The sequence below is a fragment of the Sceloporus occidentalis genome, unplaced genomic scaffold, assembly GCF_023333645.1.
Source record: "Sceloporus occidentalis isolate IW3139 unplaced genomic scaffold, rSceOcc1.0.p SCAF_4, whole genome shotgun sequence".
In the NCBI taxonomy this organism is placed as follows: Eukaryota; Metazoa; Chordata; class Lepidosauria; order Squamata; family Phrynosomatidae; genus Sceloporus; species Sceloporus occidentalis.
The window spans coordinates 160,714,389-160,739,176 of NW_028316984.1; the positions used below are offsets into that span (position 1 = coordinate 160,714,389).

At 39.1% G+C, this 24,788-nt stretch overlaps 1 protein-coding gene across 1 annotated transcript in view; it reads right to left on the reverse strand.

Moving 5' to 3' along the window:
- SLC25A21 (solute carrier family 25 member 21) overlaps positions 1–24,788 on the reverse strand; it is a 355,660-nt gene that overhangs the window by 18,849 nt on the left and 312,023 nt on the right. The window contains exons 4-6 of the mRNA XM_089523558.1: positions 20,066–20,132; positions 10,040–10,099; positions 2,017–2,124 (exon numbers count right to left, since the gene is read on the reverse strand). Coding sequence (XP_089379684.1) covers positions 2,017–2,124; positions 10,040–10,099; positions 20,066–20,132 — 235 coding nt within the window. The remainder of the gene's footprint in view (positions 1–2,016; positions 2,125–10,039; positions 10,100–20,065; positions 20,133–24,788) is intronic.

Here is a 24,788-nt window from a genome sequence, read left to right on the forward strand (position 1 = left end):
AGTGATAATGCTTCTTTCATGTATTCTTGACACAAATATTGTAGTTTTATGTTTTATATGTATGTTTACATGTGTTAATTGTCAATGTTTTATATGTGTTCTTTTTATTAAGATGTGTACTTGAAAGTTTAAATTAATAATAAAATAAAAACAGTTTCTGATAAAGCATAGTGGTCTATTCTTCAGAGCGTGAAAAACTCCAATAATCCACTGGGAAAGGCCAAGGTTTGGGTTACTACTAAAGCAGAGATTTGGATATAGGACTAATGTTTTGGTCTAAGTACTTCAATCTAAACCATGGAGATTATCACATGAGCGTAAGTCAGGGATTCAAAAGGCATTTTCCTGCAAAGTCGCGGTGAAGATAATCATGGTGATCGTGGTGAAGATTTTCAGACGATGTTGTGATCAGAGAGGACTTATCCTGGGAAGAACCAGGAAAGCTCCAGCAACAAACCATTCATGGGACTTCTCCATGAATGGTTTGTTGCTGGAGCATTCCTTGTTCTTCCCTGGATAAGTCATCTCATATTGTGATGTGTGTGAAAATCTTAGTCGTGATTATGCGACTTTGCCAGACGTATTCTTTTACTCCTGGCTCCCCCCTTGCCCAGTGTGAGAGTCTCTCATGTTTCCCTGGGGTGAGGAGGTATTGCCCCACCCCACAGGAATTCTGCCCCCAATGAAATTTTCCTTCAGTCCTCTAATTTCTAGTATTGCAATACCATAACACTTCAGTTTATTTTAAATAATTAATTAATTACTATCCTGCCTTTCACCTTGTACATGATCCCTGTATGGTATTTAGAAATTCAAGGCAAGCATCTAAAAAGGGGGGTAAACAAAGCTACCAAAAGAATCCAGACACAACAGAGTGTAAGAGTCCTAGGCAAGAATGACTTTCAATGTCTCACTCTCTGCAATGATAGAAATTTGGAGACTTTAGGGTAATTCCGGGGGGGGGGGGGGGGATTGTTATTGGGGCAGCAATTCCCTCATTTTGCCTCCCCTCATAACTACCCCGATGTTAAAGTTGTCTTTAAATTATTTTATTTGATTACAAATTTATATTTATAACTGAGATACACCTTTCTATGAGTAGCCCCAGTCCCTGAAGTCCCATAGATTGACATCTACATGCATGTAGATATAAATACATGAGGAAGTAAGTGAAATTGTGCCAAGTGGTCCCACTGGAAGTAGATGGGGCTCCTATACATGTAATAGATGGGTGGAAAAGAGAATTTCAAGATGTGCACTTATTATTCTAGCTACACTTGCTCAAATGTCCTCTATTTAACTATCAAATGAACAGAGGTCTGCCCCCTTTTGCATCTGGCCACTTTTTCTCCACCCTTAACCTATCTACATTTGCCCAGATATAGTGTACAGCTTCCAAAAATGTTTGTGATCTGGTGGGAATGGCCAGTGGACATATAATCCCATTCCTTCTCCACTCAATCCCTTTTGTTGCATGGGAGATACCCAGAGCAATGGATTCAAACTACAGGAAAAGAGATTCCAACTCAACATTAGGAAGAACTTCCTGACAGTAAGAGCTGTTTGATAGTGGAACACACTCCCTCAGAGTATGGTGGAATCTCCTTCTTTGGAGCTTTTTAAACTCAGGCTGGATGGCTATCTATCAGGGGTGCTTTGATTCTGTGTTCCTGTATGGCAGAAGGGGGTTGGATCGGATGGTCCCTGTGGTTTCTTCCAACTCTATGTTTCTATGATTCTCTGTCCTGTTTTCTCTGTTTGTAGAGTTTGAAATCAATTTTCAGACTTTAATAGAGAAGTGAGCCTTTCCCAAATAGATATTTTCCACCACATAATCCCTATCAAATTTATTTCCCCAGCTATTTTCCAATGGCAATAAAAATGGGACTATTGTTATTTTAAACTGTCCCACGTGATTCCCTCCCAGCTCCCATGTTGCTCAGGTCTCAATTTTATACATATTATCCAATTCTTCTGTTTCACAGCTTATTGAAAAAGATATTTCAGCTACCATACCTCTGTGAAAGCATCCCGATTTGCCTGCAGGCTAACCTTGACTACTTCAAAAGGGTTAACCACAACTGCTTCTGTTAGTCCAGATCCCAAACCAGCAACTGCAAATGTCTAAAAGAGTTAAATCAATCAGTTCTCAAGCATACTGCAGCAAAACATCCCGCACATCACATTCTGAAGTTGAGCATTAAGCTGACTGATACGATGAAAGTGGAGAGACCAACCCTTGTGCAGGAGTATACCATTACTAAACAGCTTTCGTCCTTGATTAGATGTTGACAGTTCATGCAGAAGAAATTACAAAAGCCACAAACCACATTCCAAATATTCAAAATAAAATGTCAAAGTCCTATCAACAACACATTCTCTCCAGCTGGAAAGAAAGCTTTGTGACTGATTTAAGAAATGTATACCAGGGGGTGGGGGGAGCATGCCTTCCACATTCTATTTAAGGAGAGTATTAGCCTGTGAAGAAGAATTTACACATTATTATGAGTATAATCTAAGCACAAAGATAGCTCTTAAAATTACTTACAAGCAGAATATAAAACAACCGGTTAATGAGGTAATATATTTATTACAAAGGGAAAAAAAGGACAAAATTGGCATGTCCCCATTCAAATTTCATTTCTGAAAACGCTTGAGAAATATATTCGTAATAATGTTACCTATAACAACCTATATAACAACCATGACATATAACATGACCTATGACAACCACTTGATACATATGCACAATAAAGCAATCAATAATCTGCAAATGACATTCAAAGTGTTTATATAATGCAATGAAATATAGTAAAATCACTTTAAAAGCTGTTAAATGGAAATAATTTTTTGTGGTTTTTTTTTTTTTTTTGGTGACACAGATTTAGGTGTATTTAAAACTACTGGGTGGAAGCCAATTACTCTCATGTATGAGTCACTTGTTCTGTGCATAGCAGAAAGACTGGGCAGGGATATAAGAGTCACCCATAGATATCCCATACCCTATTAGACCATTGTCTGTTGCCTAGGTACATCAAGTCGGGGAGAAGCCTACTATCTCAGAGATAAAAGATTATTTTCTTTTGCAGGATAAAGAAGATTTCAGTCTAAATTTCAGTCCAAGATTTCAGGCTAGCCTAAAGAAGAAGAGCCCTCCCTCCAGTCCATCTGCCTTGGTCTAGGCCTCAGAGGGAGAGAATAACTACTGGACCTCATCCCTTTTCCCACCACCATTCCCTTCTCCTTTTGTGTCGTGTCATTTAGATTGTAAGCCTGAGGGCAGGGAACTGTCTAATTAAAAATAATAATTGTAAGCCACTCTGATAGCCTTTAGGGCTGAAGGGCAGGGTATAAATACCATAAATAAAATAAAATAAAATAAAATAAAGAATTATTGCAAATATTTGGGTCAATAGGGAATTAGTAATACTATAGGCAAATTTTATATATGCACATGAGTGCATGTTTCTGTTGCAATATTTAGGGCTGTTTAGAAACTAGTGGATTTAAACAGAAAAATTAACTGACTGTTCTGTCTTCTTCCAGGTGCTGTTGCTATCACTGTTGTTCTCCCAGGCATCACACAAGAGGTGCCGGGGGGCGGTGCCATTTACTCTTGGTTTGATCAATAAAGCATGCTGTTACAGTGGAAATCCTTACAACCAATGCAAAAAACCTGCTATTCTTGCTGTCACCAGCTATGTAGTCATTTGTTCAGAGACAAGCTCCTCATGTGGAGCAAAATTTGAATGTAAGCCTTGATCAGAATGTGTGTCTTCCTTTTGTTTGCTTTTGATTTTCATATAACAAAGAAGAATGTGCTCAGTGTTTTGAACATGTTATGAACCTTTCTAACACTGCCTTAGCACAACTCTTTCTATAGTTGGCCTTCTGTATCAGTGGATTAGCCATCCATGGATTGGAGTATCCATGAATGGCCCAGCCCTATTATCATCAATGGCAGCCCATTTATGCAGCTGCACTAATGTGGCCACATGTATGTTGGCATCCATTGAAGGTAATGGGAATTAAGAATTTTTTGGAATCTGCAGGGGAATCCAGAACTGAACCACTGCTGATACGAAGGACACATGTATTGTGTTTTTCAGAAAGTTATGTGTGCCTTCAAGTAATTTCCAACTTAGGTGGATAGGTGAACCTATCATGGGGTTTCCTTGGCAAGATTTGTTCAGAGGGAGTTTGCCTTTGCCTTTGTCTGAAAGAGTGTAACTTGCTCAAGGTCACCACTGGGTTTCCATGGCTCAGCAGGTATTTGAACCCTGTACCCCAGTATCATGGAAGCCATGATACTCAAGCCATTACATTCTTCAGAAAGTACAGACTGAAAAATGGAAAGAAATCATGGGAGTGAAGCAGATAGGCATGAAGGAGCAATCTCCAGCTGTTCTGGCCATGATTGCTCCAGGACCATGGCAACTGCACAGCCTGCTCCTGAATTGGGCCACAGCAGTCCCAAATGGGCCACTGGCAGGAGCAGATTAAATCCATTCCTTTTACTGGTGGTTTCGGGCTGCTTTAGGAGGCCTCAGAGCAGGTTTTGGATGCTTTGGGGGCATGCATCATCTAAATGCCATGCCCTCAAAGCAGCCAGAAGCCACTCTGTTTGGCCCATCTGTTTTGGGCTAGTGAGGTCACTAGAAATAGAAGGGAATAGAGAAGACAAGCTGAGCAGCTGTAGAATGATGTCAACCAATCCTAGAGGCAGTAGATACTGGCAAGAGCCGATATCACTGCTGAACCCTTTTTCAAAAATATATCTGAATGAGAATAACAGAATTGTTTTTGTTGGTTGTTTCTTAAAAAGAATAATTATCAACCATGTATGAATGAATCTGATTTTTATTGCTCAGAAGCCCCCCCCCCCCCTTTGCACTGAGTGTCACTGCGGGTGGTGATGCCACTGTTCAGGAGAGCTTCTAGATCAGGGTTAGGGACATTCCAATGACCTGGGGCAATTTTCCACTCCAGGATCCAGCATAGGCTTCACCAGTCTGCAAAATGGGGTTAGGTAAAATCAAAACTAGAACTGACTGTATGTCTGCTTCCCATTTTGTCTTGGGAGAGGGACAAAAAAGGGGCCTACACTTCATTTTATAGAGACTTCCAGGAATGGAAACCTATATTTGTAATGAAATTCAGAAGAACATTGGAGGGCATACAAAAGGTCTATGGGCTACAAACAATGGTCTTGGGTGTACTAGGATGTCTGTGGCTGTGCTTTCTTCATGCCTGTTCAAGATCCTCTGCAGGGCTTTCCACAATGTACACATCGCTACAGTGTAAAGGAAGGGATGGATTGTGAAACATTAGTCAACTTTCCCTTCATAAAATTCCATACATTAACACCTTGGAATAAAAGCCAGTGTATTTAATAATACTTTTGAGAAAACCTGTGATGGCTTGTTTGACAGTGATTAAGTTTGTGACCTTCAATGTTTGTGCAGAAACAAATCCTGACAAAACTCCTCCTCTGGAAATTTAATATAATAGACAATACAAGGTATAATCCACCTCCTCATATATGACCACAGATACACTAGTGTATATAACTGGTATCATCATGTATCTTGATATCAGATACACCAAAAATACCTCTCTTACAAAGCTAAGTGTTATATTTCAAAAATACAGTTTTAGCCATTCATTTGCATTTGCTTTCAGAAAAGAGGACAGTATATCATAGTACCTTACATATATGTCAGAATGCCTACAAGATACATTTTCTGTCTGTATTTAATATCCATAGACTGTAGCACATCAGGGAGCAACCCACAATTTAACACAATGACATTTCTACACCCAGCTGTGCTCAATGAGCTTTACAAGCTGATCCAAATAACTACTTTGGTACATCCTCCATCTGCTGTAACTTCAGCCACCCAGGGAGCGAGATTCTGTAAACCTTAATGATTTGGAGTTTTAATAGTTTATAGGCCTATGCCAGCCCACAGCACCATCACAGATGTACTGGATCAGAACTTGGAAAACACTTCTGGAATGGTTCTTGCTTTGAGAGATCACTGGTACCCCTAAACATTGGCACCATAGAGAACATTTGTGGGACAATTTTCCTTAAAAAATTTGTGTGTGCATTTGATTATATGAGCATGGGCATGTAAAGTACATGACCTTCCTCAGACAGCAAATGTTAATACGGCACTTGTCATTTTAAAGGCCTGGAATCTTACAATTTCCTAGTACCCTTCCACAGGTTTTATATTAAACTTGATCCCTAATAAGTAGAGATCTTGTAGCACCGTTGAGACTAACTGAAAGAAAGAAGTTGGCAGCATGAGCTTTCATAGGCTTCAGTCTACTTCCTTGATTCCTAATAGTTATAGTCCTTATATTTATCTATCATCCATTTTCTAGACATTATTACTTTAGTCGTAATTCTGTTAGAAACATTTTTTAAAGAAGAAGCCACCACCACCAGTGTCCTCAGAAAAACCTGTTATTCCTATCTGCATGACTGAGGTAAGAGCCATGCCAGATAAATTTTCTGTGGGATGAGAGATTTTAGCCAGAGACAAAGGACCCTGTAAATCAACAGTTCCCAATCTTTGTTGGGCCATGACCCCCATTCCGGGCAAAAGTCCCGCCTGCGACCTCCCTCATTGGTTGGGAGGCGAGGAAGGGGCGGGACTTTCGACTGCCTACAAGCCCCAGCGGGCTTTGCGGCTGGATCTCCTGCCCCTTTCCAGCCTCCCAACCAATCAGGGAGGCCACCGGGGAAGAAGGGGCGGGACTTCCGGTCGCAAAGGTTGCTGGGGCTTGTAGTCCCAGCCCTCTCGCCTTCTCCTCACGGGTGCCTTCGAGGGCACCCGCGAGGAGAAGGGAAGGGGAGGAGGCGACCCCAGCCCTTTCTCCTTGTGGTTGCTGGTGTTAGCGCCGGCACCCTCAGGGAAAAAGGGAGGAGGGGGAGGCAGGGGGAATCCCAACCTGGCAACCCCCAAGAAAGGGTCGCGTGACCCCCAAAGGGGTCGCGGCCCCCAGCTTGGGAACCTCTGCTGTAAATCATCTTCAATAACATTATTCATCAAAAAATTAAACAAAAAGAGAATCAAGATGTTACCCTGCTTTATTTTTCTTGTCATGAGAACAAATGAATATTGATTGGTGTGTGACTATTCTGAAACAGGTATCAATAACGAATTTTAACAAGCGCCAGCAAGCATTTTCTCCACAAGAGTATCAATAGTTGGAACTGCAGCCATCTCTTTGTACCTCTTGACTGGGCCTAGTTTCAAAGAACCCCAAACTTCCATATTGAAAAATCTTTACTGGCTACCAGGACACAATTCAAAGTGTCGCACATGACCTTTAAAGCATTATACAGCTTGGGTCCAGACTATCTGAAAGACTGTGGCTCGATACAGACTGGTGCAAAGCTCCATCTTGGGGGTATTTTATGGCTCAGAAGGGTTGGACATCCATAAATGGGGCATGCGATGATGACACACAGGCATCCGCGCTCCCAAATGCCGTTCGCCGGAAGCATCGTCATCAACGCATGCAAGTGCCATTATGGCACTCCTAAAAATAAGCCACTCTAGGCGGCTTCTTTTTAGGGTGCGTGTGGGTGCTGCACGGTGTGGTTTGCGTGGCGCCGACAAGGGGCAAAAACAGGCACCATGGAGCTGCCCGTCTGTATCCTGCCTGTATCTCCTATGAACCTGCCTGACTTTTAAGATCTTTGGGGAAAGGATTTCTCTTAGTTCTGCCTTCATCAGAGATGTGCTTGGTGAAGATGAGACTGAAAGAGCTGGATATTTCTATGTACAGTACCTCACAAATGACTGTACATGAAAATCCACTGGACAAATATGTATGCTGACAGATTTGATAATCATCTGTTTGGGCTTAAGGGAGGAAGAGATTAAGTCAGTCTAATTCCTCAACAATTAGCTTGGAAGATGGCAATGGAACCCATCTAGGTCTTGGAGCCTATGACATTAGGGGACATGGCCAAACCCCTGAGGTCAGGGTTGCGACCATGGCCAGGAATATCATCTCACCTGGAGGAGACTTCTGGGTTGGATCTCTGTCTGCCATTCCAAACTTGTACCCCATCCCCAGTGTATACAATTCAGACTTTCCTATGTGACAGTCCATCCATCAATGGGAACTATTGAGCCCTAGCAGGGGAGAAAGGTGGGGCATAAATAAAATGAGGGATGGATTTAGGGATGAAACTACATGTTGGAGTCATCTTCTGCAGTAGGGATTCCTAATCTAGAAAACATCTCACCTGAGTATCTCTCTTGCTAAATATAATGCAGCACTTTTGTGGATGCTGTAGAGGCCATTAGAGAGTTGAATTAATACATTATAAATAAACATGTTGCCTTTAACATGCTACTTTTGGGATAATGAGGGCATAAAGATACTTGTTTTGAAAGCAACATAATTACTGGTAACAGTGTGTGTGTGTGTGTGTGTGTGTGTGTGTGTAAAATGCAAAATATGTATTTTTACTTAAAATGCTTTAAGGCAATGGTGGTCTGTGGACCCATGCCAGTTGGTGGCCTATTGGGTATTAGTCCATAACAAGTTTCCAGGAAAGAAATAAAAAGTTATAGCCAATGGGCAAAAATATAGTGCAGTTTCCAAGTATGTTGGGGAAAAACATTGCATATAAAACAGCTTACGAAGCATTGCTTTAAGGGATCAGTTTGAAGGATTCTTCTCCCACCATAATTTGAGTCATTTTTTTATTTTTTTTTAAGGATAGATCTCTTGTACAAGTAACTAGAAAGCAAAATATAAAAAAGTGAGCAAAGCCAAATGGTAATGACAAAAACTAAACAATTAAATATTTTAAACATTTAGGTAACTTCCCAGACTCTTGCTGGACAAATAAGAATATTATTTTGGGGTGTGATTTGCCAAAATGAGATCCAGAGCCATTTCCCTTGATTTGGAAGTACATATCTTGTTCTCCACCAGCATTTTCACGCAGAACATCTCTTGAAATGCCACGGCCATCCCCTGCTATTATAGTTTTAGAACATGACCAGTATCCTGCAGTCCATGAAGCTCGGGGAAACATTGTATTATTTATTCAAGCCACACTGAGGAGTTTTCTCCTAGTACTGTACATCTGCAAGAAGAATTAGTGCCTTCTCTGTTAAAAAGATATTTGGTAACTTTAAGGATTTATCTCATGTTGTCTGGGAAATGTAGAAGTCCACAAAAAGAGAGTCAGGGAAACAGGGGAAAGGGATCCTTTAAGATCCAGAGATAAATGCAGCAATAAAAAGGAATACAATACATATATATTCAGTACATAGAAACATCTCATTTCATGCAGACTTTCACTTCCATGGGCTAATTATGTACATTCTACTAGAAGGACTCTTACTTTATATGACAAGCAAAAATATACTTTCTGTATTTGTGACAAAGCTTCCACTGGAAGAGCCAAAATCCAGAAAGACTTCCAACCCTAAATTCATTTAACCAAGAAATCTATACTCCAGATGGTCAGGATTTGTTGTTAGTGCGCTCTTCCAATTTGTTTTTTAGTAACAACATGAAATCAGCTATATGGACTGATATCTGGGTGGCCAAGTTCCCATGAGATGCATATTGTCCAAGAATCGGAAGGCCCACATTCTCCTCCATAATTGAAATAAACAAACAAAACCCCCTGGGACTCAGACCAACAAGAGTGAAGCCTGTACATATGCATGAGATTTTAAAGCTCAGAAGGTAGCTGGCTTGAACTTCAGTTTTTGTGAAAAGATGGGGTATAAAGAAGGAGGAGAAGGAAGATGTCAGTCCAAAATTTAGGAGGGGTTGTTGTTGAAGGAATTTTTATTCTTCCAAAAAGATGAATAGAAACATTTTCCATTAGCGCACATTGTTTTTAGATCTCTCTGAACCTGTCTTCTCTCCCTTTTCTATAGGAGGAATCTCTGTTGGCAGTAAGTCTTTTTACTTCCCCTATGAACCTAAAAGTGATTACAGGAAGAAGACCCACCCATCACAACCCTCGATGTATATTCTTACTTACCAATGCTGGTGATAATGAAACATTTCCTAGTAATTTCTTGTATTGTTCAAAGGTGAAAAACTGGGAAGTAAATATAGTGGAATTTAGAACACAAAAATAGAGTATAGATTTTGTTACAGAAAATTATTTACTTTCATTAGTCTAACAAAAGGCAAAGAATTATTTGATCTAGTTGTTGAATGATTACAGCAGCACACATGGCTTTGGTTACATTGGAATCAGCAAGATTTTGATCTCCTGTTATTTCAAAACATTTATTAGAAATATATAGAATCCACAGATGCCACACAAATACTCAGGTCCATTTATGGCAATTCCATATCTTGATGTCCTCCTCTTTGGTAATGCTACAATTGAATTTTTTCTTTCTAGATTTCTTCAAAAATCAGGCATCTGTCACATGCATAGTTTCTTATCTAGAACACAGAATTTTCTTTATAAACTGTGAAAACATTTCCAAAATATTCCATTTAATGACTACATGGCAATTTTTCTTTTCTTTTTATTCTTTCCATTTAATGTGAACAGAAATATCTCAGTAAAATCTATTGGTGCTGAGATCAGCAGAACTACGCCATCACTACTTTAGCAGCTGACAAACAATTCAAAACTGAGCCAGACTTTGGTGCTGGGATAATATGTTTAAAATCTCCCAAGAGCACTATTACTGGATCAGGCAGACTATTAACCTTAAATGTTTCATTTAGCACTACCACAACTGACTTCCAAAACAATGGATTGGATCCAGAGGTACAGGAGTAGAAAACTGCTCATACAAGAGAGCTTTCTCCGCTGTCCAAACTGAGCCCTCCACTCCCCTATGTCTCTTGTGGGATGTGGAATTGGGAGTTGAACGGGAGGGCACAATTGGTAAACATCAGGCAGAGGGCATTCCATATAGGCTGTGATTGCTAAAAGTTTGCAAACTGTCAGTTGTATTAACCTTTGCTGACTGACTCATTATTAAACTCCACAAATTTATATGCAAAGACCTCACAGAGCCACCATTATTTCTATGACTACTGATGCTATCTTTGTCTTCACATCTGCCCCTGTTCACTTTCCCATGTGGATGCATATAATCAGTATTTCCCTGCCATTCCGGTGGTCTCATGAGTCTGCTGGCAGCCTCCTACTCGATCCATAGGCCATTCCATAGTGGCCATTGTGTGGATACACTAGCCTTAGTGTCACTTTTGGTGACCCTAAGGCAAACTTATCATGGGTTTTTCTTTGAAATATTTGTTCAGAGGAGCTTTGCCATTGCCTTCCCCTGACTTGTGCAAGGTCATCCAATGAATTTCATGGACAACTGGGGTTCAAATCTTAGTCTCTAGAGTTATAGTCCAGCACTCAAACCACTATGTCTTGCAGAACTGTTTAAAAGGGTGTAGGCTCCTAATCTCAGTCTGAGAGAAGTTAGAGGTGGCAAAGGTGCATTTTGTCAGGACTCACAGTGAGGGAAGGAAAAAAAAACCTCTGCATCTGTGATCACAGTGAAAATGCTCCTGCTCATCCACCAGCACTCACTATTTATAATAAAATAAACATACTATACTACAATATCAATTGACATGCTTAACATTATCATACTTAATGATCCCTAACTTGGAATCATTCCTTCCCATCATTTCCCTAGCTACCTATTCATAGATCATTGTGCCATTTAAAACAAATACTGTATTTTCTGGCATATAAGACTACTTTTTAACCCAGGAAAATCTTCTCAAAAGTCGGGGGTCGTCTTATACGCCAGGTGTCATATTATAAGTCAGGTACTTTCTGGACTGGAGAATTTGCGGTCACTGCATATGTGGGGGGAGCTCAAAAACGGCCGTGGCCGCATCCCCGCCATATGCATCGAACGTATTAAAGCAGCTACCACTCTGATAGTCTTGGAGACAGGGAGCACTGGGCAGGCAGCGAGAACTGACCAATCCAAGCAGGCTTTCTGTACAACAAGGTTTCCTGCTAAGTACCTGCATGTCATAAGCATTTGAATTTAAATTACCATATAGAAATCAGATCTGATGTTTTTTAAATTTTTATTTGATGTGCGTTGGAAGAGGGGGTAGTCTTATACGGTGAGTACTTCCCAAACTCTATATTTTATCTGGAAAAGTTGGGGGTCGTCTTATATGCCCAGTCGTCTTATACGCTGGAAATACACAGTATTTTTAGGCTTTTGAATGAACACCACTACCAGCTCCCTTCTAAAGGATAAAAGTTTGGAACAGAAGGTGGGACCTTAAGATTGTAATGTATTTTAAAATGCATTTAATCTAGAGCATTGCCCACCCAAGTCTACAATGTTCTAAGAATAGCTGCTAAAATCAGATCCTTACTGGCAGGTTGGCTGCAATGTACTGTATGTCTGGTAATTTCGATAACATCTTAAGATGATGCTTCCCATTGCCAGCCTGTTTTAACATAAAGCTTTCAGTATATTGCTTTGCATTTTTCTGATACAAAGTAGGCTGTACACCAAGCTGACAATGCCTCTAGTGGTGATTTGACATAACAATTACTACAATTTGCCACCTTGAACAGCCCACTCTTTGTGTGTGTGTGAAATAGCAAGATACAGGACTAAATCCAATTATTCATCTCATCTAGAATAGATTAATTGACTCCATGAGAAATATGTAAGTGTTGACTTATTAAGTCCCATTCATTCAGTGAGTCTACTTTAGTTACGACTTTTTGAAAAATGACAGGAAGCATATGACATTATATTTTTATTTATTTATTCATTTATTTTTACAAACGTCAGAGATTTATGGCTTGAGCAAGGAGTCTCAGGCTTCCAAACCTCTCTCCAGAATGCTCTGGAGGGAGGATTATGTGTGTGTGACCTCCAGAGCGATCTTAGCTTACAGAAAGGAGCCATATTTTGCATTGAGATTGGAAGGCAATGTGACATTTCTGTATTGGTTAGGATAAGTATCAGTCATGTGGGATTTATGCCTCTTTATCCTTTGTCCAAGCAGTTTGTCCTGCAACTATAGTCCTGTCTCCAGTCCTGGTAACTGATACTTTGGCTTGGGTTCTTTGTTTTAGAATGCCATCTCTGGCTTAAGGTAAAGTTCTCCACATTTGAACTTAATAAAAAGTTTTGCTTTGCAGAGAGAATGGAGCAGCTCTATCTTCTGCTTTCAGTTATACGGGTTATTTTATTTCTGTATTAGCCAACCAGTGACATCTACATGTACGGTCCTCTGTATGGTTTCCTGCAGAATGTGTTTCCAACAAACCTTCAGAAAATTTGGTAAGTCACTTTATTCCTTCATTTCTTGATTATAGGTCAAATTCATCAACAGTATTGGTTCTACACTGTTTCCTACTTTTGCACTCCAGTCACCTCTGATTATCATCACATCCTGTTTTGGTCTGTGATAAATTTCTTTTTGGATGTCTGCATAGAATGTTTCAGTTTCTTTGTCTTCTGCTTCTGTAAATGGAGCATATGAAGTCTTATTGAAATCATTTGGTTAAGTCTTTGCATTACAGCACATGATTGCTTTGGCTATATCTCATCTTACTATTAATGGCACCTCTTTGTTCTTAGATTGCCATTTCCACAGTAAAACACTGCAGTTATCTGAATAAAAGTGTTCCATTATCATCCACTTTAGTTCACTAGGACCAAAGACTTCAATGTTTATTTGTTCCATTCCTTGATATAGAATTTTTAGCTTTGCCCGATTCATACTTTTCATAAACCATGTTTTTATTATATGCATTGTGCAATTCTGGACTTTCCTTTTACATTTGATTGTATGAGAAGCTGAGTGCCCTTTTGGGTTAAGCCCAATTGCATCAGTGGACACAGCACCACTCATACTTGTCTTTTTCTCTTCCCCATTAGTTGGTTGAGTGCCTTCTGATCAGGAGGCTTCATCTTCTAACTTCTGCCTCTTGCTTTATTTGGATTCTTTTATCACAGAGTTTTCCAGATAGAAGACCTTCAGAAGTGGTTTTTCGGTGCCTCCTTATGAGCTAACAATAGTTAGCTAAATAGTGCTACTGTCATTTTCTTTAAGAGAGCTCCTGCTAGCATCACCTCCCACTACTGCTGCCTCTTTGTACATTCCCTTCTCAGTTTTATGTTTCCCTCCCCATTGGAACTACCCTGAAGAGGTACATGAGCCAAATGAAGCAGTTTGTCCCTCCTCATCCTCATGGCGACCTGTCCTCATAATGAAGGGCCATTTTCAAGCATGGACTATCTTCACAACATAAGGCCAGTTTCATACTGAATCTGTCCTATCCCTCCCTTAAACTGTTTTTTTTTTAATTTATCTTTTGCTCTGAATTTTGCAGGAAGTGATGATGGGTGGCTGTTCATCCAGACACATGTTTTCTCCCTGTGTCACTTGGTGCCGGCATCACTGCTGGCAAGAACCCCTCCCTCTAAGGTCACAATGAGATGCCTAGCCATGTAATTGATGCTGGGTGCCTTGTTTCTAGCATTGGGGAATGACTTATACCAATGGCAGTAGCAGTGGGCAACACAGCAGGAACATGTGTGTAGACAGCTGACTGGTATCACTACAGAAGGCATACAATGATAACAATCCTTATAAGTCACCCCATTGGTTTGCCCTCTATAAATATTATACTTTTCTCTTAGTTTTCTTCCAAGGTTTAACTCTTTTTTGACAATAAGTCCACAGAGGTATGGGCAGGGGTGTAGCTATATGAAAGGGAAGCAAAAAAAGAGAAAAAAAAAAAAAAGGCATCGCTTCCCAAGAAGAATTCTGCCCCCTAATGAACTTTTCCTTCACTCTTCAAATTTCAGTTGAACATTTACAAATACAGTTTAGGCATCCAGAGATATGGAGCAGCAAAGGTTCCCAAAAGAATACAAACACAGTAAATACATTACATCTGTGGAAGTAGGCCAAATCTATGAAATTTTATGCTACAACTTCTTTCACTCAGTTAGTCTCAAAGGTGCTACAAGAGCCCTCTGCATACTGATATTCCAGACTAACATGGCTATATCTCTGAAGAGCAAATATGAGTTCTAATGTGAACAATTTTCAAAGTCTTGCTTTCTGTAATTATAGACATTTGTGGACTGATGGAAAATTTCATTTGGAGCGGTAGAATTCTCATCTGGAGAGGCAATGCCATCATTTTGCCCCAACACAGCTACACCCTGGGTATGTCTTGAGCTTTTAAAAAAGGGTTGCTGAAGGCTTTTTTGTATGTTTTTGAAAGAGGAAGGAATTGGAAATTGAATTATTCTTGCAAAATGATTGCATTGGGATGTATGCATGTGCAGCCTTTAAGAGGCAACAAGATACTGAGGCATGGTTAACTGACCTATTGGCTAGAACAGACTGGCAGCCATAACACTAAGGTAAATTTCATCATACTTGTGTCATTTTTACTCCTATGTTACATCCTTCTGGATCAGTCTCACTTCAACCAAGGACAAAAGTTGTCTACAAGAGTGCTTGGATTTTTATATTTCAGGAATAAATTTTTGAAGCTGTGCATTCAGTTTTAAGTTGCAGTATGTTTTCACACATCTCAGTATGTGTCTCTAGATTGCAACCCTGCCCCCCCCCCCATTCAACATTATCAAGGCAAGGGAGATATTTAAATATGATTGTTGTAACTTTTCTTATTGAGCATTACCTGTTATTAATAGGTAGGATATAGAAATTGTAAAATAGAAATAAATATGAATACTATGTGCATATGAATACAGAATGCCCCAGACTAACACTGGAAATACTTTCTTTTCTAGGACCAGGTTGACTTTGACTACCTAAGCATTAAAATTCAGCATTCCATTTGTTGCAGATTTACCATAATAATTTTAATATGACCATGCATGTATAAATGAATGAGACCCAAGACTTGTTTTGCTTTTTAATGTATGATGATCTACAGTATTTTAGAACTCTTTAAAATATTTGCTAATGAAAGAGATACAAAGAATAAAGTATGTCATCTTATACTGCTGGGATGGCATTTTGCAATATTAAAAATATCTCTGTCAATTGTAATTTGATGAGTTAATTCACTGAACAAGAATAAGACTTGCTGTGATTAAAAACTGTGCTACTTACAAATTCTTATGATGAGTTCATTCAGACAATAATCCTTAACAGTACAATCTGTGCCATGCCTACTCAGAGGTAAGTCCCTATGAATTCAGGGGAATTACAATGTAAAAAAGCATATGATGTCTCTGTTGTTCAGCTAACAAAGACAATCAAAGGGGTTATGTAAAAAAGAGTGCATCAAGGACTATAGTCTCAAGGAATATAAAATTTAACTAGAATAATAAATATCAAAACAGATTTTTACACTGCACATTAAACTAATACAAACAACATTTCTCTTGTTCTCTTTGTTTTTTCTTCATGGAATTTTAGGTATTAGTTAATGTTTTCCATGCCTTCCATCTATGCTACCTAGCAATCTTTTGTTCTTAAAAATTTTCCTTCAAAATACCAATTGCTTCCTAAAGTCATAAACAGAAGAACAAGTTAGAATGCAGCAACTCTGTTTCATATTAAATGAACAATTCTGAGGCTGAAGAAAACCAAAGCAAATATTAGTAAACTCCAACTAAAGAATCGAATTGGACAAACCAAGTATAAATTAGTTTGTCAGGAAAATGTAGACATCTTTGTTTCCATGACTAACAGCATTTAAGGGCTCAAAATATCTTTATCATGATAGAATGAAACCATCTTTTTATTTAACAGTTATTTGGGTTTTTTTGGTTAAATTTAAAAAATAGCTTGCTTTCCCAGCTCCAAGGAAAAATAATTGCAAAATATATGTCTTTGTGTATCTAATAACCAGTGCTATCCATCTGGCAAAGGCACATGTAAATCTAAGTTTCACAGAAAGGAAAAAAGACAAAGTACTTACCATATGTCTCAGTAACATTAAGGTAAAAAAAAATATCTGGGAACACATGCAAAATATGTATTTGCCCAACAAGATCATCTGTTAACCATTGTACTGGCACTATTCATGTCTTTTCTTCAAGTCCAAACTAAATCAGGGCTATAAAGTTTGGCTTTTCATCCTTCAGAATTACCAGCTTTCGTTCAGAATGGAGGAGAAAAAAATGAAATACTGAAAGAGGCACAAACAGACAGACAAAGGATCTGAACTCTTCAAAGCGAAATTGTCTTTGACACATGGCGTCCAAGTGACATATTACCTTAATTATAATGGCTTTATTTTTACATGCAAATGGATTTACCAAAGGAATAGACAATTATATTTTTCTTCTCGACAGGAACTCTGCCATGTTTGTTTATCTGAGTGATCTTTTATCAGCACAGCAGTTTTATAATTCAAGTCAGCCTTTCTCTATAAGTTTCCGAGATGTGAATGGCAGGTACAGATGCAGCTGTGTAACATTACCACAATGGAACTTGAATTATAGTACTGAGTTTGAAAACGATTCCTGCCCTCCCTCCATCAGCTAAGAATTGAAGACTGCAGTTCTACAGCCCCTAACTGGGGAGTAAGTCTTACTGAACTCAGTGGGACTACTTCTGAGGAGACATGGATGGAATTGCACTGCTACCAAGCAAAAACCAACCAACCAACCAACCAACCAACCACGTCTATTTTCTGTGTAACTTATAAATTGGAACAATGTACAACATCTTGGTGAATAAGTCACAACTGAGCACTTACACATTTCTTTCACACAGGGTCTCTTGGTTGAATCAAAACTTAAAATAGAAAAATCTTAATGTGTTTGTCACTTGATTTTTGAACAGTGTCTGTATAGATGCAGGTGGACATAACCACAAGTCCTATTTCCCTTATCCAAGCACTCGACATTTTCCCTTTCTTCTCAAGATAGGTTTAGGAAGGAGTTGGATAATTCTGTTTGCAATGCAGAGACACCATTAGGTATTAGAGGTATTAGAAAGGAAAGTTGAAGGCTGCCATTGTCATGCAACTAAAACATACTGAGGATGAAATCCTGCTGTTGTACACTATACATGTTAAGTGGTTATCCTTTCTCTAGGATTGTGCAGTTTTGAAGGCAGTGAGATAGAAAGCTACAGGCTCTGAGAAGCCTATATCTCCAGTGCAGGTTGTCATGAAGGGGGAAAGAGTACCCCAGAGCAAAGATGCTCTGGAAGGTTTGGTTTGGACAATTACTTGTATCATGTTGATTTCCTTCCTTTCCTCACCATGACGGCACCCATGGACCTATTCACCTTCCTACTGCTAACTTCATACATGACAGAACCATTGGTTGTGTCATGTGCGTAAAATACCATGCTAAGCATAACATGGTCTAAAGTGGACTGGACACTTAGTTGATATGTTGTTTTTGTGGTTGTTGTTGTGTGCCTTCAAGTCATTTCCAAATTATGGCAACCCTATCACTGAGGTATCCTGGGAAAATTTACTCAAAGGTTGCTCTCAGGCTTCCTCTGAGGCCACTGCCTTCCTCTGAGGCTAAGAGACTGCAATTTCTCAAGATTACCCAGAGGATTTCCATGGCTGAACAGGGATTCAAACCCTAGTTCAACGTTCAAACCCCTACACCATGCTGGTTCTTTATCAGGTATTAAAAGATAACGGTAAAGGTTTCCCCTTGACTTGAATGTCTAGTTGTAACACTGATAGCATCATCAGTAAACCCCTGCACTTCCAGTTCAAATGTTCTCATGTTTGTGTAGTTACAGTCAACTACAAGTGGATTTGTACACATAAGAGGCACATAAAGATTCAAGGTTTGCAGATGTCCAGAAAATCTTTAAGGGGCCGCATTCCCACACTACATTTTAAACCGCGACTGAAGTGGTTTAAGTGACCCTGGTTCACACTTGAACCGATTAGGAGAGGGGGGCCATGTGCTAGACCCATTTAATTCGCATCTTTTTGACACCAATTTTTTCCACGTCTTTTTGGATAAATCAAGTCCAAGCAAGTGTGAACCAGATGTGGATTGGAATCGATTTAAATTTGTCCTTTGGCTGGCTGGAGTGTGTCCATTTTGAATCGATTAATTCATCAATGTGAATCACAAGTGGGTTATTTTTTTAAAATTTTGCAGCAAGAAAATGCGATCAGGGCAAATGTAGAGTGAACCATGACTCGCTGCCAAATCGATCCATCAATTTGTATTGCAAAGCAATTTATTTGTAAGTGGGAATGCGGCCAAGGGAAAACATTGGGGTTGAGGGTGAAAATGGTTCCATTAACACTTTCTTGCATGGAATGTTACACTACTGAGCAGAAGCAAAATGACAACTAGTGGAAGAGGGAATAGAAAAGCACAACTGGAAAGGGAGGAAGGCGAAAGTGATATATACATAAAGATAACATAGATAGATCATTTCTTGATTCTTACTGAGCTACTTTTTAAACATCCTCAGGGAGGGAAGTAAGAGCTGCCAATAGATAATAATGGGGAAAATCCAAAGCATTAATGTAACTGAGTACTAGTCTGTCCAAACCTTCCATCAATCTCAACTCAAACAAATATAAAATGGAGAAAAAAATGCAGGGTAAAAAAGCTTTAACATGTGGCCCAGTCCCTTACAGGAAACTCATTTTGGGGGCTATATTGATAGAAATGGGGGCGCTTAGAGTAGATCGCATTTAGCCCCCAGGCTTAGATCTTGGGGTTAGTTTTGCTCTGGATAGTTTACACATTTATAGTACTTCTCATTCCAGTTGAATAGAATGTAATCTGGACACATGCATATCAGCTTTTTGAACCCACTCCCAAAGAACAACTTAAACCTAATGGGAAAAGGCTTTGCAGTTTTTACCAGAGTATCCAGTGAAATCCACCAAAATCCACATTATCTAACGTGTGGCGGTCTGTCTGCTTTGCGTGTATTCTGAAGGCTGTGCATTTTTAGCAAAGGGAGAGCGAATAGGTGCGAATAGGTGTGAATTTGCATTAACTATCAGTGCAAATGTGTGAAAATGCACACCAGTTATGTGTAGACTAACCTTCTGTTTCATGTTACACTTAACTCTGCATTTGGATGAAAGAGAATGACTTACCTTTACTGCCCTTTTCGGTGTTTCAGCCAAGATTGGAGGGAGTATACCTTTATAGAAACCAAATAATCTATTGAGGGAGGAAAGACCAAGAAAAAATGTTAGTCACATATATATGAATATTAGCCAAGTGGTAATTCTGTTTTCTTTTCAGAGTGAAAAAAAAGTAATCGCAAGAAATTCTTAATTATTATGAACAGTCCTTATTGTCAACAGTGAATTTATGTTCTCATAAGAATTATGCAACTAGTGCTGCACTCCTTAAATTACTTATCCTGAGATAATGCCACTGACTTCAGCAGGACTAAAGTGGGAAAAAATTATTCAAGACTATGACCCAAGTCTGTCTTTACACCAACGAAAAAAGAAGCATAATTGCCATTAAGTAACCACAAATACAGCTTATAAAACTTTTTATAAAGAGAGAACAGTAATTGTGTGTGAACAAGAAAATCAATTCTTAAACAGAAAATATATAATTAAAAAACTAAAACAAGAGTTCTGTGGTACCACAAAGATTAATAAATTTGTTACTGCATAAGTGCTGGACCTCACTTCAATGGTTAGTCTTTAAGACATCACAGGGCTCTTTATTATTTTGTTGCAGCACGCTGACATGGCTGTAATGAAGGGGAAATGATAAATGTTTTCCTAGAAGGTCCCCCATCTTCTGGAATAGTTTTTCAGGAGCACAGAGAAGGATCAACTCAGGAAAATCATCCCTTCTAATTCAGTGGGAGAAAATCAAATTCAACTCTGGAAAATGACCTCCTCTAATTCAGGCAAACACATATTTTCCCATGGAAAATCTGGATGTAACCCATACAATTTCCTAATTTAAAAGATTTGTTTGCAGAAGTTTCATTCAATTTACTAACAGAGAATAATTTGTGAAACACACAATCTACCCAACTTCTGTGTTCCTGAAACATCTGCTGATGCTGGGTTAAAAAAATCAGTTCAACTTGAAATTTACCTGTGTACGTCAATAGACAGATCAAGTCAATGAACATGGAAACAGAAAACATACATCAGATTTAGGAACATGTGAAATGATAAATAAGGCAAAGTGCATGCAGTGAAAGGAATGAAAACCAAAATGTCTAGAATATTACATTTTTAGGACAGTGGAAGGCAGCTATGTTAGATGGCTGCAACAAAATCAAAAGAATCTTATAGTATGTTTTATTTGGTATATGTTTTTGTGGACTGCGGCCCACTTCATCAGATGCATGGAGTGTAGTCTTAGTTGGTAGACATTTATATCATTGCCAAAGATCTTGGGGCCAGAGAGGAGAATGGAAAAGGAAAAAGTACCAGCAAGTAATCTTAACAGTGGCTCTTTATCAGCCCTTGAGAGATGGCTCCAGCATAGTCTCATTAATATTTCTGTAGATTTGGAACAGCGAGGTTCAGCATGTATTACTAGCCAAAGTTTCATTGTTAAGATTTGTGCTAAAAAGGATAATAGAGAAGTCTTGTATCAACAAAGCAAGAGCTAAATCTGTTATTCATAAATAGTTAATGACAGAGCAAGGAAACAATTTGGATCTAAACATGTGACTGATAAAGAATTTAATTCTTATGATGATGTTCACAATTGTTATTGTTAGAAGATCTATATTTGACTGACCAATGGTTGGGAAGAAGCCACTTGTACAGATGGGTTTCTTAGTCCCACCCCCTCGCCACCACAGATGCTCCCATTTCACCACAGTGTCTCCTCTGGAGGGCCAAAGGACTGTTAAGGAAGGTCCAGTAGATGGTGCAGGTTGTTGATGGAGGGAGAAAGAGAGAAAACTAGGCACAGCCAGCTAGTGTTAGCTCTGGATCAAAGCTGTGGTGTTTGAACATGATTTACAAACAACTCTATATTAAGACTGTATATTTACTTAAAAACACAGTATTTATTTTGGGGTGTTCTGCTCCCCCCAAGCTATTCAGTGAGGTGGCCAATTTCCTTCCTGATTTGGATCCCTTGCCATTTTTCTGTTTTTCCCATTTGGTTCAGATTTAGTTGATATTAACTTTAAAAAACCCAATAGACACATATGGACATAAAAGAAAGGAATTAAAGTATACCAGAGTAATGCATTTGTTTGCGATTGGCTGAAGTGGAAGTAAAGGAAGAAAGCTATGCAATGAGGGATAGTAGGCTGGCAACTAGTACTCAGCTCCAGCTGTCTCAAAGCCAAGTCACCAAACTTTGGAGCCTTTTTGGTGCCTTTGACAAATATACATTTATCTATAGTGTACATTTATATTTATTATAAACTACAGGGTATACTATAAAATGTTTTGTTTGTTATACTGTACAAATCTAGGTGCTTGAACACAGAGTCATCAAACATGGTGTGCCATCTAATGGGACCAAAATGTGGTAAAGTTTTGGATCCAATCTGTCAACTATTTTGGGTATCTCCTGAACAAACACTAGATTTCTGGGTTTTTATTGTTGTTGTAGAATGGACATTTGTGAATGCACACATGACATTAACCTTAGGTAGATATGCCAAACATTTTTGTGCAAGTTCAGAACCAATTGGCAAATTCTGCTCTTTAAAAAAAACAAAACTCTTTTTGCTCTATCATTCAAATGTTTGTTTAATAAAAGTAATAAGTGAAATCATCAGCACCAACTCTGGCAACACTGGCTAATTTTCTAATACTTAATATACTATCATGGTGACAAATGAGATGCATATGGTTGTAACATTCTAGGACTTTCTGTTTTGTATTTCCCTTAGTTTTTGTTGTTGTTCTAAGAATAGCATAGGAAATTTTCAGTACCAAAGGGGAGGAAAAAGAAAGTGTTACCACATCTTTAAAGTTTAGCAAAGTGGAAAGAGTTAACAGATACAAGTAACCAAGACACAGTTAAAATGCATTATTTTGTTTCAGCATTAAGCATCTAAATGAACATCACCATTCAATTGTGTTCTGGGCAACCACCCAAATTCGTCTTTGCAATAGTTGATTTTGAAACATTACAGTCAATCATATCTTCTCAATTTGTTCTTCTTTAAGGCTTTAGGCATCCTTCTGGTTTCCATTTCTTGTTTGGAAGCCTTGAGTCATCCATTTTGGCAACATGTCCAACCCAAATCAGTTATTTTCTCCAAATTATATTGAAATTGGGATCTTGCTTAGTTTGTTGTTTTCCTCCCCTGTCTCTCACATAATTTTCCCTTTAAGGATCAAATACGAAACTGATTGAAGGCATGCATATAATATCCTCTTTCTTCAGTTGCTGTCAAATCTAAGCCTGTTACCCACATAGTTTTGTAATTGAAACAATGACAGAAAGTACCTTTAGGGCCCTGTTCACTTGCTTTGCATGAATTAGGGATCCATATAATTTAGATGAGTTACAGAACCCTTCCAATGAAGATGCACAGAATGTGCAGTGTGAAATATACCATGTTACTGACACCAGTCTGAGTTAAGCAAAGTGGAGGTTAAGTGTTCCTAAAATGTATATAGTGCAATATAGTGTAAAGTGTATAACTAAGCAAATGAGAGTACTTCTGTCCCCAATTTTTTTTAAATAAACCAGGAATCTTGAGGGGGGTGTATTACCTTTCCATGTGTCTTTTTGTGCAGTTACTGCACTGCAAATCCCTACCTTCCTCACCAACAAAGGGCCATGTATAACAATAATGTTGTTATTGTTATTAGGTATAACAATAGCTTCTTTCTTTAAGCTAGTTGTTTAGTAAAAAAAAATTAAAGGGTCATTTTTAAAACAATATAGTGATTTAGAGTATTTTTAAATGAATCAGCTTGGGTACTAATACTACTGTTACTATTTCTATTATTACTATCAACATCTACTTCTGCTACTATTTATTACTACTATGACAAGTACAGTTGGCCCTTGGTATCTGCTAGGGTTTGGTTCTAGGACCTCCTGTGGATACCAATATCTGTGGATGCTCATGTCCAGTTCCTGTATATATAGCCCCCCCTTCCCTTACGCGGGGGATCTGTTCTGGATCCACCTGCATAAAGAAAAAAAATGCAGATGCTCAAGCCCCATTCAAATGAATGGGGCTCATGCGCACGCCTCCCTCACTTCCACTCGTGTATAATGCGGGTGCACTGTACTCATCTATAAGTCGACTTTGTGTACAAGTCGAGGTCAACATTTGGTGCCAAAAATATGGATTTTTATATGACCCGTGGATACATCAAGGGTCAGACTTAAGGGGGCAGCCCAACAGGGGAGAGGCTGCTGGCGATTGCTCACCCTTGGAAGCCTTTCCCTGCGGAGGCAGCCCAGAGAGGGAGAGACTCCAAGGCGAACGCGCGTCCTCAGAAGCCTTTCCCTGCCTGGACTTTCCCCCACAAAGGCAGCCCAGAGAGGGAGAGTCCCCAGGGTGAATGCACGCCCTTGGAAGCCTTTCCCTGCCTGGGCTTTCCCCCGTGGAGGCAGCCCAGCCAGGAAGAGGCTGAGGAGCAAATGCTCATCCTTCCCAGGCTCTCCCCAACTGGGCTGCTCTTGAGGCAGCCCGGCTGAGAAGAGGCTTGATCGAAATACCTATTGCCCCGTGCATAAGTCTACCCAGGATTCTGGAGGCTAGTTTTGGGCAAAAAATTCTCAACGTATAGTCGAGTATATACTTATATACAATGCTGTAGTAAAATGGCAAAAATCAAGTTTGCTTTTTGGATTTTTAAAAAAGATATTCAATCTGTGGATGGTTGAATCCATGGACACAAGATC